Source organism: Caretta caretta, chromosome 4, assembly GCF_965140235.1.
Source record: "Caretta caretta isolate rCarCar2 chromosome 4, rCarCar1.hap1, whole genome shotgun sequence".
Classification (NCBI taxonomy): domain Eukaryota; kingdom Metazoa; phylum Chordata; order Testudines; family Cheloniidae; genus Caretta; species Caretta caretta.
Genome location: NC_134209.1, coordinates 61822936 through 61842005, shown reverse-complemented (window position 1 = coordinate 61842005; position 19070 = coordinate 61822936). Strand labels below are relative to the sequence as shown.

Below are 19070 nucleotides of genomic sequence, written 5' to 3'. Positions count from 1 at the left end.
ATGCCTGGGCTCCCCTACCAGCCACTGGGGAATGGCAAGGGCAGCAGGTCTGGAAAGACTGTGGATTCCCCAGAATGGGAGAACTTTAGTGACCTGGCAGGAGAGCCAAGCCACAAAGAGGAAGCTGCAGACCTGGGAGTGAGCAAGCCAGCAGAGTGAGACAAGATTGGAGAAGACAATACTGGAAGGAGTGTGCAAACTGGAAGAGCTAATCCCAGGACAGCCAGCAGGAGGCACTGCTTGTGGTGAGTGGACTCTGACAGTCACCAGTTACCTAATTTATTAATTCTCAGGAAAATGTGAAAAATCTTTCATGCAAACAAAGCTGGGAGGTTGGCACTGCTCTGCTGCAGGTGTGTGTGTGTGTGTGTGTTGGGGGGGGGGTTGCACACTTGTCAAGGCCTGGGAAAAAGGTGAACTGCCCAGGCACCTCTTATGTTTACAGATTGCAGCCTTATCACATGCAAACTGGGGTTGGTATGTTCAAGTCCGATAACTACACATGCTATGAGCTCTATGACTTAATGTGGTGTCACCTAATTTGTGCACACAATTGTGGGGTTTTGCAGCTGCAATGGGAACATGTGGGAGGCTCAAAGCGTCCTGTGCAGTAGGCAAGTAAGGAAATAATTATTTCCATTTACCTACAGAGAGGCAGACTGAGGCAAAGGTAGATTGTGTGACATGCTCAAACTCACAGAGGGAGTCAGAGTCACAGCTGAAATTAAAACTCTCATCTTCTTGGTTCACAGCCCTGTGCACAGGTCCCCTGACCACAGCTCTCTCCCAAGCCCTGGGCCCTGTGTAAGATCAGTATTGGCTGAGATAGATCATCAATACTTACTGAAGGTGGCTTTTGTTGAAAATACCAAGAAAACATTCTCGCATGGCCCTTTGGTACTTCGGGTTTCCACCAAAGGCAGAAAATGCAAATGGGAAGGAAATGTTAAGCCAAAGTTTTTGTTGGCTCTTTTAAAAACCAGTTTTCCACTCCTCAGAAAGAGTGAAATATCCCCAGCAGGCTGAGAAATGTTGGAAAAATCAAGCATTGGCTAGATGCAGTAGGAGGCCCCCAAACATTTTTCCAAGAACGTTGTTGTGCAGTGTTTTGGGATCCAAATAGCAGTGGTCAATGGAGAAGGATTCTAGCAATAAGGAGCAAGATGGAAAAAGGAACTTGGATGCTGGCAGTCTGAACTGGAACAGTACAGAGTGTCCTACAACTGGATTGCTCTGGGGTTGCTAATTGGATACATAGTCTCACAGCTTATTATAACAGGTTACTGCTTCAAATGCAGGTCAGACTGGGAATGACCAAAATTCATCACCAGCTGAGGACCACTCAGTGGTCTATGTGAAATATATGGGTGGTCTCAGTACAATTTCTAGTGGACAGGTATCCTCATTACAGCCGGCACCTTTGTTGTCAGCCCGCGCTGAAGATGGAATTACCTTCACACGGATAGGGCTGTCCTCTCCAGGTTGAGATCTATTGACAGGGCAGAGTGGGCAAACTGGCACTGCCTCTGCCTGTCCAGTACATGTTTTGGGCCCAATTCTCCAACCCTTACTTGTACTGAGCAGTACTTCCATGAACAGCCCCACCAAATGTAAGGGGCTGATCAGCATGGGCAAGGGTTGCAGAAACAGGCCCTTTTGCATCTCAATGGCCGTTAGGTGCCTTGAAGATGTGGGCCTTTGTGAATCACTCAGTTTTCCAGGGCACCAGTCTGGCCCCTGACAGCAGCACTGAACTCAGCTTAAATAAGTGAAAAAGAGTTCCACCAAGTAACAAAGAGCAAACCCCAGTACAACAATAGACCCAGGCAATACCTTTGTTTCCTTGAGTGCAATTTCAGGAGCTGATGGTATAATTTTAAAATCATAGAGTTGCAGAGGGGGAAAGGTTTCTTAACAAAGAAGCTTTTTTTATTTAGTTGATACAAAAAGGATATTTAATTTCAAAATGTGCATTCCCTCCTAGATATTCCTTTATAGCTGTGGTCTTTTATAGCTGTGGTCCTTTCTGGTTTTTCAGAGGGTTATCCTGACAATTGCATCCCTAACAAAGGGCAAATTTTAGGGTATAATTTTATCTGGGAGTCTCTCTCTTTCTCATTCCTTAGGGGCAGAAAGGAAGGAAGCCTTGCAAAATCGGACTACTAACTGGCACTGGGTATTTTGAGGAGCAGGGAAGAGGCAGGAGGTTAGCGTTGGTGCACTGACTCAGGAAAGTAGAGCTGGAAAACATTTTGTTATTCCTCTAGGAGCGGAGGAATGGACTAGAGGATTGTTCCCTATAAAGGTGTGTTAAAGTGCGCGCCCCCAGCCCCTCAGTCTAACTGTAAACCCCTCCAGGGATGGGGAGTTTGTCTTTTCCTTGTCTTACACACTGTATTGAGGTTTAGAAGAACATTGGCATCACAGATGAGGCTGTTTCTTTAGCCTATCTGGGTTAATACAGTACTGAGATGAAAGAGGAAACAATTTGTGAGAGTGCGCATGCGTCCCATCAGTGGCAGCATCAGATTTTGAAATGGAGAGTGGCAGGTAGAGAGATCTTGCATGGATTCCAAAGCTATTATTGCACATTTCTGCAATCTCAAGCCTTTGGAGGATCAGTTTAAACACTGTAAGCTTGTGCTTATCCAAAGCCTCCTCATCTGTTTGGTGAAAGTTCCTCTAGCTACAAGGTCAAATTTTCTTGCTCGTTCCCATTGTGTACTTTGTGTGGTCTGCATAATAAATACGTGAATACAATGATTTTACTATTAATGAACTGAGGAAATGCTGGCAGTAGTACAAGCCAGACAGGTTGTGTGCAAGCTTTGCCTCAACAGTCTCCAATGTAGGGCAATCCTGACCTGCAAATCTCTAGGCTTTCTATTTCTGGGCCTCTTCACTGCACATATGCCAACCCTGTTAGACTGTAGGGTGCAAAGTAGGCACCCACAAGGCATTGCACTGAGACCATCAAACCTCCTGTCTCTTGCGACCAGTAGCACATTCACGCTTTAACCTTAGGTTTCAGCTGCAGCAGCCAGCTACCTTCCCTGCGGGTTTTCATTTCAGACCTCTTGCTGACACTTTACACATGTTGCATTCAATAATAGTAACTTTTCACTACCAGTCGTTGGTGGTAAGCCCAGCTTCAGGCCACAAACTGGAGCATTCAACTTAAGCACAGATGGTGGGTCCTTCTTACCTTCCTTTTGCAGACTCTGCATATCCATGGAAGTATTTGTGATGGGTGTACATGTACACCAGACCCAGAAGGGCAGCCAATTCTGAAGGAAAAAAAGAAATTAATGGGAGAAAGTTAGTGGGGAATTTAAAAATTAGGATTTGAAGGAACTAGTCAGTTTCATTGTGATTATTTTATTTTTGTGGTTCCAGGGGTTTTCATGGCATTTCACAGACATCTCAATCCCTTGCTGTAAACAGTCACATTTTGTTTCTGAAACAGAAGACTTTTTATCTACTTATTTTATTTGTTGCCATTAATAATTTGCATTTATATAGTATCTTTAGGTGAAGGATGGGAGTATGGTACACACTGTAAGGAATTATGCTCATGTGATAACCCTCTGAGGTAGAAAAAATATTATCCCCATTTTACAGTGGGAAGGAATTGAAGACCAGAAGGGACATAACTTGTCAATGGTCACAAGGAAGTCAATATCCGAGCTAGTCCCAGAATCCATCTCTTGTTCTACTCCAGTTCTAGGCTTGTACCCACAAGCCTCCCCAGTCCTGCCTTTAACTAGCTGATTATTAGCGTACAGGAGAGTTAATGGACTGGAAGCAGTGAAATCTTTTTCTTCTGCAATTCATAAGCATACTCTCCTTGGGGTGTTTCACTTCACTGCCTTACCAACGGCCTCAGCCATGACCTAGAAGAACCACTCTTCTGTAAAGATAAGAGGTAGATCAGTCCCCCACCACGGGACCTGTTTAGTTAGAGAGATCACAATTCAACATAAGTGTCCAACATTTGTGGAGTAAACCGAGAAAGGGGTGAATCAATTCCAGTAGCAACTAGCCAGAAAACAATGGTGAGGAGTCTAAATATGATGCACTGTCCATAAGAGATAAAGAAACGGGTTCAACAACTGCTGAACAGCAATAGAACTATATTTCAAAGAGGCAAAATGAGGCAAAAGTCTGATAGAAAGTCTCCTTGTCCCCCACCTATGGGACTGTGCCACCAACTGGTTTCACAGCTCTTCGATTCACTCTGAGCTGTTCAGGGCCTGATCTCACTTCCGTTGGTGCAACTTCAAGGACTGAAGCAGAATTATTCCCGATTTACCCTGCTGTGATGGGTTCGGTCACAGAGACCCCCTTGGGACTGTCACCTGACGTGCTACGACTACCTCTGAGCCAGTTTTCTCTGCCAGTTTGGGCCTTCAGAATCCTGCCTTGTTGAGCCAGATACGCCAGTCTGCTCCAGCACAGACCCAGGATCTGACCCACCCCCCAAAGCCGCAGACTTAACTGGAAAAGACTTAGCAAGTGCTCCTGTCTCTAGCACCCAGACACCCAGCTCCCAGTGGGATCCAAACTCCAAATAAATCCTTTTTACTCTGTATAAAGCTTATACAGGGTGTGATACAGCATGGCCAGAGGGCAGAGAAGAGTGTTAGAAGGGAGCCTTATTCCCTGTAGAGGGAAGAAAGTTTGCTATAAATTAATTAAAGCACCTGAAGCCAGTCACATGATAAAAAATCCCTGCTTCAATCAGACAAAAGGAGGAGTTGAAGCAGAGTGGATTGCATTGGAGCGAAGAGCAGTTTGGAGGGGTTGAAACAGAGTGGATTGCAGTTAGAGCAAAGAGCAGTTTGGAGAGAAGCAGAGGAGAGTTTGGAGAAGTGCTGTGGTAGGCTAAGAAGACCAAGACCCTATGTAAAGGGACACCTGGTTTGTGCAGAGGGAGGGCAGGAGAGGGAAGTAGCCCAGGGGAAGGAATTGCTAGTTCTAATGGTTTCCTGCTATCCTAGCCCTGGTCTACACTAGGACTTTAGGTTGAATTTAGCAGCGTTAAATCGATGTAAACCTGCACCCGTCCACACGATGAAGCCCTTTATTTCGACTTAAAAGGCTCTTAAAATCGATTTCCGTACTCCACCCCAACAAGTGGATTAGCGCTTAAATCGGCCTTGCCGGGTCGAATTTGGGGTACTGTGGACACAATTCGACTGTATTGGCCTCCGGGAGCTATCCCAGAGTGCTCCATTGTGACCGTTCTGGGCAGCATTCTCAACTCAGATGCACTGGCCAGGTAGACAGGAAAAGAACTGCGAACTTTTGAATCTCATTTCCTGTTTGGCCAGCGTGGCAAGCTGCAGGTGACCATGCAGAGCTCATCAGCAGAGGTGACCATGATGGAGTCCCAGAATCGCAAAAGAGCTCCAGTATGGACCGAACAGGAGGTACGGGATCTGATCGCTGTATGGGGAGAGGAATCCGTGCTATCAGAACTCCGTTCCAGTTTTCAAAATGCCAAAACCTTTGTCAAAATCTCCCAGGGCATGAAGGCAGAGGCCATAACAGGGATCCGAAGCAGTGCCGTGTGAAACTTAAGGAGCTGAGGCAAGCCTACCAGAAAACCAGAGGGGCGAACGGCTGCTCCGGGTCAGAGCCCCAAACATGCCGCTTCTATGATGAGCTGCATGCCATTTTAGGGGGTTCAGCCACCACTACCCCAGCCGTGTTGTTTGACTCCTTCAATGGAGATGGAGGCAACACGGAAGCAGGTTTTGGGGACGAAGAAGATGATGATGAGGTTGTAGATAGCTCACAGCAAGCAAACAGAGAAACCGGTTTTCCCGACAGCCAGGAACTGTTTCTCACCCTGGACCTGGAGCCAGTACCCCCCGAACCCACCCAAGGCTGCCTCCTGGACCCGGCAGGCGGAAAAGAGTCCTCCGGTGAGTGTACCTTTTAAAATACTATACATGGTTTAAAAGCAAGCATGTGAAAGGATTAATTTGCCCTGGCATTCGTGGCTCTCCTGGATGTACTCCCAAAGCCTTTGCAAAAGGTTTCTGGGGAGGGCAGCCTTATTGCGTCCTTCATGGTAGGACACTTTACCACTCCAGGCCAGTAACACGTACTCGGGAATCATTGTACAACAAAGCATTGCAGTGTATGTTTGCTGGCGTTCAAACAACATCCGTTCTTTATCTCTCTGTGTTATCCTCAGGAGAGTGAGATACCATTCATGGTCTCCTGGTTGAAATAGGGTGCTTTTCTTCAGGGGACATTCAGAGGAGCCCGTTCCTGCTGAGCTGTTTGCCTGCGGCTGAACAGAAATGTTCCCCGCTGTTAGCCACTGGGAGGGGGGAGGGTTGAGGGGGTAGCCACGCGGTGGGGGGAGGCAAAATGCGACCTTGTAACGAAAGCACATGTGCTGTGTATGTAATGTTAACAGCAAGGTTTACCCTGAAAGAGTGTAGCCACTGTTTTATAAAATGTATCTTTTTAACTACCGCTGTCCCTTTTTTTTTTCTCCACCAGCTGCATGTGTTTCAATGATCACAGGATCTTCTCCTTCCCAGTGAAGATTAGAAAGAAAAAAAACCGCACTCGTGATGAAATGTTCTGAGCTCATGCTGTCCTCCCACACTGACAGAGCACAGACGAATGCGTGGAGGCAAATAATGTCAGAGTACAGGAAAGCACAAATGACCAGGAGGAGAGGTGGCGGGCTGAAGAGAGGTCTGAAGCTCAAATGTGGCGGCAGCGTGATGAGAGGAGGCAGGATTCAATGCTGAGGCTGCTGGAGGACCAAACCAGTATGCTCCAGTGTATGGCTGAGCTGCAGCAAAGGCAGCTGGAGCACAGACTGCCACTACAGCCCCTGTGTAAACAACCGCCCTCCTCCCCAAGTTCCATAGCCTCCACACCCAGACGCCCAAGAACACGGTGTGGGGGCCACCGGCCAACCAGCCACTCCGCCACAGAGGATTGCCCCAAAAAAAGAAGGCTGGCATTCAATAAATTTTAAAGTTGTAAACTTTTAAAGTGCTGTGTGGCATTTTCCTTCCCTCCTCCACCACCCCTCCTGGGCTACCTTGGTAGTCGTCCCCCTATTTGTGTAATGAATGAATGTGAAGCAACAATGACTTTATTGCCTCTGCAAGCAATGATCAAAGGGAGTAGGGGAGTGTGGTTAGCTTGCAGGGAGGTAGAGTGAACCAAGGGGCGGGGGGTTTCATCAAGGAGAAACAAAGAGAACTTTCACACCGTAGCCTGGCCAGTCATGAAACTGGTTTTCAAAGCTTCTCTGATGCATACCGCGCCCTCCTGTGCTCTTCTAACAGCCCTGGTGTCTGGCTGCGCGTAACCAGCAGCCAGGCGATTTGCCTCAACCTCCCACCCCACCATAAACGTCTCCCCCTTACTCTCACAGATATTGTGGAGCACACAACAAGCAGTAATAACAGTAGGAATATTGCTTTTGCTGAGGTCTAAGCGAGCCAGCAAACTGCGCCAGCGCGCCTTTAAACGTCCAAATGCACATTCTACCACCATTCTGCACTTGCTCAGCCTGTAGTTGAACAGCTCCTGACTACTGTCCAGGCTGCCTGTGTACGGCTTCATGAGCCATGGCATTAAGGGGTAGGCTGGGTCCCCAAGGATACATATAGGCATTTCAACATCCCCAACAGTTATTTTCTGGTCTAGGAATAAAGTCCCTTCCTGCAGCTTTTGAAACAGACCAGAGTTCCTGAAGATGCGAGCGTCTGTACCTTTCCCGGCCATCCCACGTTGATGTTGGTGAAACGTCCCTTGTGATCCACCAGAGCTTGCAGCACTATTGAAAAGTACCCCTTGTGGTTTATGTACTCGCCGGCTTGGTGCTCCGGTGCCAAGATAGGGATATGGGTTCCGTCTATGGCCCCACCACAGTTAGGGAATCCCATTGCAGCAAAGCCATCCACTATGACCTGCACATTTCCCAGGGTCACTACCTTTGATATCAGCAGATCTTTGATTGCATGGGCTACTTGCATCACAGCAGCCCCCACAGTAGATTTGCCCACTCCAAATTGATTCCCAATTGACCGGTAGCTGTCTGGCGTTGCAAGCTTCCACAGGGCTATCGCCACTCACTTCTCAACTGTGAGGGCTGCTCTCATCTTGGTATTCATGCGCTTCAGGGCAGGGGAAAGCAAGTCACAAAGTTCCATGAAAGTGCCCGTACGCATGCAAAAGTTTCGCAGCCACTGGGAATCGTCCCAGCCCCGCAACACTATGCGGTCCCACCAGTCTGTGCTTGTTTCCCAAGCCCAGAATTGGCGTTCCACAGCATGAACCTGCCCCATTCGCACCATGATGCATGCATTGGCAGGGCCCATGCTTTCAGAGAAATCTGTGTCCATGTCCTGATCACTCACGTGACCACGCTGACGTCGCCTCCTCACCCGGTATCGCTTTGCCAGGTTCTGGTGCTGCATATACTTCTGGATAATGCGTGTGGTGTTTCATAGAATCATAGAATATAAGGGTTGGAAGGGACCCCAGAAGGTCATCTAGTCCAACCCCCTGCTCGAAGCAGGACCAATTCCCAGTTAAATCATCCCAGCCAGGGCTTTGTCAAGCCTGACCTTAAAAACCTCTAAGGAAGGAGATTCTACCACCTCCCTAGGTAACGCATTCCAGTGTTTCACCACCCTCTTAGTGAAAAAGTTTTTCCTAATATCCAATCTAAACCTCCCCCACTGCAGCTTGAGACCATTACTCCTCGTTCTGTTATCTGCTACCATTGAGAACAGTCTAGAGCCATCCTCTTTGGAACCCCCTTTCAGGTAGTTGAAAGCAGCTATCAAATCCCCCCTCATTCTTCTCTTCTGCAGGCTAAACAATCCCAGCTTCCTCAGCCTCTCCTCATAACTCATGTGTTCCAGACCCCTAATCATTTTTGTTGCCCTTCGCTGGACTCTCTCCAATTTATCCACATCCTTCTTGAAGTGTGGGGCCCAAAACTGGACACAGTACTCCAGATGAGGCCTCACCAATGTCGAATAGAGGGGAACGATCACGTCCCTCGATCTGCTCGCTATGCCCCTACTTATACATCCCAAAATGCCATTGGCCTTCTTGGCAACAAGGGCACACTGCTGACTCATATCCAGCTTCTCGTCCACTGTCACCCCTAGGTCCTTTTCCGCAGAACTGCTGCCTAGCCATTCGGTCCCTAGTCTGTAGCTGTGCATTGGGTTCTTCCGTCCTAAGTGCAGGACCCTGCACTTATCCTTATTGAACCTCATCAGATTTCTTTTGGCCCAATCCTCCAATTTGTCTAGGTCCTTCTGTATCCTATCCCTCCCCTCCAGCGTATCTACCACTCCTCCCAGTTTAGTATCATCCGCAAATTTGCTGAGAGTGCAATCCACACCATCCTCCAGATCATTTATGAAGATATTGAACAAAACCGGCCTCAGGACCGACCCTTGGGGCACTCCACTTGATACCGGCTGCCAACTAGACATGGAGCCATTGATAACTACCCGTTGAGCCCGACAATCTAGCCAGCCTTCTACCCACCTTCTAGTGCATTCTTCCAGCCCATACTTCCTTAACTTGCTGACAAGAATACTGTGGGAGACCGTGTCAAAAGCTTTGCTAAAGTCAAGAAACAATACATCCACTGCTTTCCCTTCATCCACAGAACCAGTAATCTCATCATAAAAGGCGATTAGATTAGTCAGGCATGACCTTCCCTTGGTGAATCCATGCTGGCTGTTCCTGATCACTTTCCTCTCATGCAAGTGCTTCAGGATTGATTCTTTGAGGACCTGCTCCATGATTTTTCCAGGGACTGAGGTGAGGCTGACTGGCCTGTAGTTCCCAGGATCCTCCTTCTTCCCTTTTTTAAAGATTGGCACTACATTAGCCTTTTTCCAGTCATCCGGGACTTCCCCCATTCGCCACGAGTTTTCAAAGATAATGGCCAATGGCTCTGCAATCACAGCCGCCAATTCCTTCAGCACTCTCGGATGCAACTCGTCCGGCCCCATGGACTTGTGCACGTCCAGCTTCAGGGCGCGAAACGATTGTCTGCCCTTGCTTTCACGGAGGGAGGGAGGGAACGGGGGCTTGACGATATGTACCCAGAACCACCCACGACAATGTTTTAGCCCCATCAGGCATTGGGATCTCAACCCAGAATTCCAATGGGCAGCGGAGACTGCGGGAACTGTGGGATAGCTACCCACAGTGCAACACTCCGGAAGTCGACGCTTGCCTCGGTACTGTGGAAGCACTCTGCCAAGTTAATGCACTTAATGCACTTAGAGCATTTTCTGTGGGGACACACACACTCGAATATATAAAACCGACTTCTAAAAAACCGACTTCTACAAATTCGACCTAATTCCGTAGTGCAGACATACCCCTATAGGGCCCCGCGGCTGGGACCTGGAGTAGAGGGTGGGCCTGGGTCCCTCCCTCTCCACTCCCCTCCTCTAGGACACTAGTGGGGCAGTTAATACTCCAGTTCAGGGGCAAGAAACGGTACCCTGAACCCCCACCCAAGAAGAGAAAGCGCGAGGCCCATCATAGTAGTGCCGGCAATTTGCCACAAGGGTAAACTCATAAATTGTCTGCCCTCTATAACACTGAGAAAGAGACATGCACAGATGTTCCCCCCTCCCCCCCAGGTATTAATTGCTTACTCTGGGTTCAATAATAAGAAAGTAATTTTTCTTAAGTATAAAAAGTAGGATTTAAGTGGTTCCAAGTAATAACAGACAGAATAAAATAAGTTTCCAAGCAAAATAAAACAAAACATGCAAGTCTAAGCCTAATACAGTAGGAAACTGAATACAGGCAAATCTCACCCTCAGAGATGTTCCAATAAGCTTTTCACAGGCTAGAGGCCTTCCTAGTCTGGGCCAAATCCTTTCCCCTGGTACAGTTCTTGTTAGCTCCAGCTCAGGTGGTAATTAGGGGATTTCTCATTACTGGAACCCACCCCCTTATATAGCTTTGGCACAAGGCAGGAATCTTTTGTCTCTCTGGGTCCCCACCCCTCCTTCTAAATGGAAAAGCACCAGGTTTAAGATGGATTCCATTATCAGGTGACATGGTCACATGTCCTGTGAGACCCCAAGCCTTCATTCCTCCTGGCCTAACTCACAGGAAGGCTTGCAAGTAAACAGAGCCATTTACAACCAGTTGTCCTAGTCAGTGGTAGCCATCAAGATTCCAAACCACCATTAATGGCCCACACTTTGAATAATCACAATAGGACCTCAGAGTGAAACTAGAAATATGAAATATAAGATACAAGAATGATACATTTATACAAATAAGATAACCGCACTCAGTAGATTATAAGATTTGTAATGATACAAAAGACCTTTTGCTTGAAGCATATTCCAGTTACATTATACTCACACTCATTAGCATATTTTCATAAAATCATATGGAGTGCAACGTCACACCCTGGTGTCGAGAAATACTGGAATCAGATCCTTGTGAGCCCAGACCCTGATGCTTTGGAGAAGAGGAAACTGTGTGGCCCCACTCCTCCCCTTTATGGAGTCTTTTATCAGCATGGTAGACCTGAATCAGCTTATGTAATGAAATCAGTAAAATCACACAGCAGTCCCAAAAGTAATATCCCTATTGCTCTGGGATGCCTTTATACCATCCTGGGCGAGCCCAGCAAAAGCACAGGGAACTAAATAGAGGAAATTAAATACCTGCAGTATCTTTCTGCATTTTTCAGATTTAACCCTAGCCAGCCCTCCTAAAATCAGCCACATTGTCCTGGGCTTGTCTGGGCAACAGGTAGAGTCCCCTATTCTTTTAGTCTAACAAAATACTTGGAAAAAATAATTTTTACTATATTCCACAATGATGTCAGTGAAGAAGAGACTCTTACTGGGCATGCTGACTGGGAAAAATAATTAAAATGGGAAGTTACCCTGGTCCCTTTCGCCTCTCCTTTCCTCTCAAAAGGGAGATACTACAGTAGGTGGCTGTGCCGTTGGCTAGCAAACACTTCTGTCTTTTCCAAGGGCCTGGCTCTGATTTCACTTATACAATTGTGTGGCACCAGTATCTCCATTGATTTAAATGGCATTACTCTGGATTTATATTGGCAAAAATGAGATTAGGATCTGGGTGGGGAAGAAGTTAGCCTCCAGAAGGTGCCTTTTTGTAGGAAATCACATATCACCTGTAAAACAAAGAGAAATTAGCGCCTTTAATGACTGTATAAATGGAGGGAAAATTAGTAGCCGGGACAAGAGAAGCCAAAAAGGGGAGGAAACTAAATGGCACTTGTACTTATGCATCTTCTCTCCAGCCACATTGACTCTGCTAGGCCAGAACACCAGCCAGAGAAAGAGTTAATAAGAAAATAGAGATGAGAACAAGGGTTATTGTTTTACCAGGAGCAGTCACAAGAGATCCAGCTCCAAACTGAGCCAATGTTGTCATCACTAGGAGATCCCTGGACAGTGTCACAGGACTTCCTGGGTGACTGGGAAAGCCACATAAGCCTTGCCCATGTGAACGCATTCTGAATAGAGGTGGGCGAATATTTTCAGATTGCCCCCCAAAAATGTGGCTTTGGGTCAACCAAAGCTATGTAAATTTGGGTCGACTCTGAAGAATAGTTCCCCTTCCCCGCAAAACCCTCCTGAAAAAGTCACTTTGTTTAAACGTTTAATATTTTTTGTTTCAAAAGATGGTGTTGAAAGTTAGCTGGATGTATTTTTTTTAAAAGCGGGGGTGGGCAGAGTGAAAGAAACCTGAATATGAAACACTTTTTAAAATGGAGGGGAAAATTTCATTTCAGGTTGGAAGAAAATGTTTTGACCCAAATCAATCCCATCCTCCCCCCCCCCCGAGTTTCTGATTTGATCACCAAACTGAAAAATCAATTATTTGCTCAGTTCTAATTCTGAATCCCTCTTTCCAGCACTGGTGCAATTTCACCTGTGCTGACAATGCTGTTGTAAGTGCTAGTATAGACAGGGTTTCTTCAATTCCCTGTTCTCAGCTGTATTAAATACAGGGGTTAAAGTAAGAAGGGGCACAGCTCTCTCTCCTCTGCTAAAAGAAAAAGGGGGCTCCCATTCTCTCCCTGGCTTGCTCTCCCCTTCTCCTCCTCAGCTAGTACAGGCAGAGTTCCTGCTGTTGTTTTAATCTACTTTAACCACAGACTCAATCTGAAGATCTTCAAAACCCAAATAGATTTTTCGTGACACGGTGCTGAAAATGCCTGAGCCCATGTAGGCCACATCTACAATAGTGCTCATCACGTTGCACAACTGTTCCAGTGTAGACATGGCCTTAGGGCCTGCTGCTGAAAAGTGGCAAACATGCACAATCCCACTGAAGTCAAGGTCAAACCCTGAGCAGTTTGTGCCCCTGTTTTCCAGGCTGTGAAACAGGGCTAATAATACTTTTCTGCCTCACAGGGGAGGTGCAGGGCATCCTGTTTGTACAGTGCTTTGAGACCTTTCGATGCAAGGCACCATACAGGGCAACATATGATTGTAGCTATTATCATATTCACGTCTGTGTTCTGACAAGCTTGGCTGCCTTAATGCACTCAGTTTTGGATCTCTTTTGAGGAAAAGTTACTAGATGGCATGTGGTGGCTCTGTCTCCCCGGAGATGAAGTGGGCATTAATAATCCCATTTCACTTAGGCTGTCAAAATGGACTTTAACCCTAAATTCTGGGAGGCCCTTCTAGTCCAGAGTTTTTCAATCTGTTTTTTAAAACTGGATCTGTTACAGGCAAGATTATGATAGCACCTCCTATTATTAAGGTTGCCTGTCACTCCCTATTATGTCTCTATTTTCGGTTGCTTACAACTATGACAAACTTAAACATTTTGGCTAAAATTTTCTCCGTCAGGTGTTTGTCTCGGACAGAACTTTTTGGGGAAAATTTCAGCCAAAATGGTGGTGGTTTCCAAGAATGATATGTTGTTTTGCCAATGCTAAAAAAAAAAAGTTGGCAACTTTTTCTTTCATAAGCTCTAGCACCTGCCAGGCTTTCAAGCAATGACTTAAAATTTGGCATTGCGGGGGTGGCTTTTGTACCAGGGATGTGCCTTTTGCCATACTTGTGAAAATCTGCCTGTATCTGGCCACATAATAAGCCTTTGAAAAACTGCAATTCATATATACTCTGCAGAGATTCCTTAGATTTTTGCAGCGAAATTCACTGAAGATGCTGTCTGCACTAGGCATGCTCCAGACTGGAGGCACAAATTTAACAGTGAGGAGAAAACAAAATATTGGATAACTGATCACTAAGTGAGCACCATCCAGTCCATGTGCTGAATGAGGCAGGGGGACATGTGGAAAAGTGAGTGTGTGATGATGTAATGAAAGACTGCATCATAATGCATAGGCAAAAGGGGTTGCACAGGCAACCTTAATTCTGGCATTTCTTAACTTTTTTGAGTACTTGACTTTGCTACCATGATAATGTTATTTTAAGTCAAGTACTCAAAAGTTAAGAAATGCCAAAGTTAACGTTGCCTGTGCAACCCCTTTTGCCTATGCATTTTATATATATACAATAAAAAAATTGTGGCCTGCCTTTGTCCAGCAGACATCAGAGGGTAAGAACCAGGCACATCTAGTTTTTATTTACACCAATGGCATTTCCTTTATATTTATTTCTAGAATATTCCCCCTTGCTGCAGTTTTTACTCCCTGATCATCTTGTATTTGTGGGAGAACAATTGGGGGATGAGTCAGAATCACACTGCATTTCCTATTGCAAGACTCATTCCATGTATCAGTGTGACGGGATGTTCATCCCACACTTTTCCTGAAAGCATTAATGCATACTAATTAACAAAACAGGCCTCAGTAGAGAGGAATGAGGTGGCTAAGCAATCCTCTGACTGAATGAAGAAACCCAGCTGAGGAGGAATGCGCTGGGCTGAGACTAAAGGCAGGAAATTGGCAGCAGAAAGGGGCTGCTGGGAAAGTCTGCAGTCACTTCCTGGGAGAAGAGAGGTGCCTTTGGGCTGGCAAAGCTGGAAAAAGGAGGAAGCCAGGAACACAGAGTAGAGGGCAGGCCCCTGTTCCCCTGCCAGATGCTGAGGGAGTGACACTACAAGGCAGTGAATGAGTAGACTACCTAGGACTGCTGAAGGAAGATTTTGGTATCCCAGAAGGGGGAAACACATGGAATGACTGGCCGTAGGGCTGAGACAGCGGCAGCTCGTGGAGTGAAATAGATGCAGACCCAGAGAGAGGCAGAGGACTGCATGCAAATGTGGGAAGGGGTGTCAACCTCGCAAGCTATTCCCCAGAACGATCAGGAGGAGGCGCCATCCCAGTGGTGAGTTGAGCACCCTCAGAATCAGGTTCTCAGCTAGAGGGGGAAATGAGAATTTTACTTTCTGAAATGAATGGAGAAAATGAGCTTAAATACTGAAAAAAAGGAGAAAGCGTTTTATCTTTTTTTGGGAGGGGGGGTGCATTTGAATATGTGGAGGCTTATTTTCTCTCTGGAGAAACATAATGAAAACTGTTGTTAATGATAACAATGTACAACACAGGTTTTTATACAGATTAATAAATTTACCTTCCGAACACTCCTCTGAAATATTAATAATAATTATTTACTTACTAGTGGCAGTAGGTGTTAGGAGGGGATTCCATATGTGAAAAAGAGGAAAGACTATTTATGCTAAATTCTGCCCTTGGATGCATATTTTGGGTTCCTAATGGGAAGTCCTCACATATTGGTCTGGCCTAAAGAAGTCAGTGGTAAGAACATCAAGGTTTGCATCCTTAGTCTGCAATGAGTAAAAGTTGGTAGAACAGAAACATGTAAAATACCAAGATCATTCTGGAGCCTGTTTACTCTTCCTCATAACTCAAGAACAAGGGGCACTCAGTGACGTAAAGAGGTAACATTTAAAGCCAATAAAAGGACATCTAAATTAACCTCAGGGTACAACTGAAACTATTATAGCTGATAAAACATTGTTTAGGCCAAAATAAAACAACAATTGTGTTTACCTTGTTTGAAAAACCAGCCTGCAATCCAAAGAGCAACCAGAAAGATTGAATAAAACTCCACACAGTTTTGTCTATGGAATAAATAAATAAAAAAGTTACCTGAGCAAGAAAGAAACTATGGGTGGGATTTTCAGAAGCTCTTCGCTTTGGCCAAATGCTGTTCCCAGTGAAATTCATGCCATTGGCTTGGATGGGAGCAGAGGGAGGCCAACAATGAGCACTTTTGAAAAATCTCACTCTTCTGTGTCTTTTCAAATATGTACAGTTCTGTTCCTATCATTGTGACTGAAATACTAGGCCTTGGTCTGACTATTCCTATGACTATAGTATCAAGCATGACAAGCACATGGTAGAACTTCTAAATGATTACAACAGTAATGGCTTGAAAACACAACTTTCAGTTGTACCTGATATCACATTGTTTTTTTCTTTTCCTTTGCTCATATTCAAAATTTTAGTATTTCTTTTTTACTTAAGGCAACTTTCTATAACTGGATATTTTTATTATCCAGTAATGTTAGTTACATTAGATAGGATTGTTTTAAAATAACCCTTACATTGCACATTAAAATCTCATGCTTCAGGGCATAAGCCAATCACTAAATGAAATGATCTAAGACAGAGGTTCTCAAACTGTGGAGAGACCCCCCGCTCCTTCCCAGCCCCAGCTCGGGGGCTGCCACAGCAGGGGAGACAGGGCACATCCATCACGTTAGAAAGGTAAGACTACTGATATTGTGTGCTTTTATTTGTAGAACAAAAAGTTTATTAAGTTTTTGTTTTAATATAGTGCTTTTATCCAAAGTGCTTTACAACAGTTAGGTTTCAGAGTAACAGCCGTGTTAGTCTGTATTCGCAAAAAGAAAAGGAGTACTTGTGGCACCTTAGAGACTAACCAATTTATTTGAGCATGAGCTTTCGTGAGCTGCTCACGAAAGCTCATGCTCAAATAAATTGGTTAGTCTCTAAGGTGCCACAAGTACTCCTTTTCTTTTTACAATAGTTAGCTAATGGTACAAACAAGATTTGGAAAGATCATTAAGTGATCTCAGCAATTTTCAAGGGGTCTGCAGCGGGAAAAAAAAAAGTTTGAGAATCACTGCTCTAGGAAAACATTTCTCCATGGGCAGTTTATTCCACAGTTGTCCACTGATCCACTTTGGCTTTTCTTGCATCAAGGGATGGTGATGTATCTGGTATTTGCCACTCTGAGAAAAGTTCCTTGACTCGATGAACTGCTAGATAGATCCAGTATGACAGTTTCTATGTTAAACCAACCAAACCTAAATAAAAAGCTGGAAGCTAAATGATGTGACAATTGAAGCTTTAATTAATCTTCACAGGGAGTGAAGTAAGTGGGTTGCATTGTTCATCTAGTGTACTCTATTCAAAAAGTAATTGCTGAATGGTTTGTCCTATGTCTGAGACACTTTTGTGGGTATAGGTGTGTAGTTACTAGTTTGGTACTTGTGACAACTATTGGTTTTTTTTGTTTTTTTTAGGTAAAAGGATACAAAAATAGGTGACTCACCAGGACAAGTTTCTTAAATGCTCATTAATTTTTTAACTCAAACTAATTAGCCAATTTACCTGTATATTCTCAGAAATTTCAGTCTTTCATCACAGATGCCCTATAAATTTGGGGAATATACATTGTAATCTTCATAAAAACAAAAAGGCTAAAACCCTGCTTAAAATAAACTCAAAGCAGCCTTAAGTGTGAAGTTTTGACCAGCATATTCACATTAAATAGCTCTGATCTGTTGTTCAATTTCTCTAGAGATGTTGAGTAGCCATAGTGTATTGTCTGTCTGAGCTTTCTGTGATTTCCCTTTTCTTCTGGACTGAAATTGCTTTTGTATTTGTGGAAAATTAAAAATTTCTTTGAATATTTGAGCACAAAGATTTCTAAGTCTAATAAATATTGAGTTTGTGATTTTAGGTATCTTGAACTAGAAAGAAAAAGTACATGGAACCTCTCCATATAGTTTGTAGAGAAACACAATGACTGAATCTCCTTTCAGTGTAAACCAGGAGTTGAAGACCAGTGTACCTGGGAGAATCAGGCCCAATGAACATGGAATGAATATGCAATGCAATTACTCTTACGAGGAGACCAAACACTCACAAGTGGTGGACAGAAGCCCTTGGTCATGCAAGGCCTTAGGTTAGTGCAAAGTCTTAGTAAATTCTGTTCTGTGGAGATGCCCACAATTGTTACACCCATATCTTGTAAGAGAGAAAGGTCACTGAGAGTTAAGATCTATGCTCATAGCATACAGCAGAAGATCATAAATACCCTGGAAAAAAAATTGCTTCACGCTTGAATGGCTAAATTAGACCTCTGTAGTGTCCAATTAATTAAATGAATGAGAAGTTTCTCATTGCCACTGTTTTAATGACACTAGAACTTACTGTGCACGGAATATTCTGTCAAATTCTGGGGTTCCGGTGACTTCTGGGGGCATGATCGTGTGCTGCTTTCTTGATTTTTCTACAAGCCAGGCAAAATGACCTGCAAGTAAAAGTAATGGATCAAGGATTAAAGAGTCTTTATTTTTTCAGAAAAGCAGCAGGCCCTGTCAATCCTCTACAAATCTCAATTTTTCAAATGGAAATAATCATTCCTCAGGTTTTGCTTTTAAATTTGAATGAAAAGGACCAACACCTCTTGCAGCTCCCCTAGCTTCCCCCATAAAAATTCACACGCTAACTTCAAATGTGACCTGAACCTTATTACAAAATCCAACTTCAGTAACTTTACAGTTACGTGCTGAATGCCCCCCAAAGCAAGAGAATTCAGTCACTAAAACGGTCTAGTTTCAGAGTAGCAGCCGTGTTAGTCTGTATTCGCAAAAAGAAAAGGAGTACTTGTGGCACCTTAGAGACTAACCAGTTCGTCTCTAAGGTGCCACAAGTACTCCTTTTCTTTTTGTAAAACTGTCTACACACTTAATATTCTGTTCCTCCTCTGGCAAAGCATGATGTTGAGGATGGCTGGCTCCTGCTCCATATGACACCCCAGCATGTGTAGCCCACCTACCTAATAGTG

At 44.8% G+C, this 19070-nt stretch overlaps 1 protein-coding gene across 3 annotated transcripts in view; it reads right to left on the bottom strand.

Annotated features, from left to right (window-relative positions):
• MGST2 (microsomal glutathione S-transferase 2) overlaps positions 1-19070 on the bottom strand; it is a 66984-nt gene that overhangs the window by 1008 nt on the left and 46906 nt on the right. For all 3 annotated transcript variants that reach the window (XM_075127685.1, XM_075127687.1, XM_075127686.1), the window contains 3 exons: positions 18434-18533; positions 16019-16089; positions 3206-3287 (listed from right to left, as the gene is read on the bottom strand). In XM_075127685.1, the coding sequence (XP_074983786.1) occupies positions 3206-3287; positions 16019-16089; positions 18434-18533 (253 nt within the window). The remainder of the gene's footprint in view (positions 1-3205; positions 3288-16018; positions 16090-18433; positions 18534-19070) is intronic.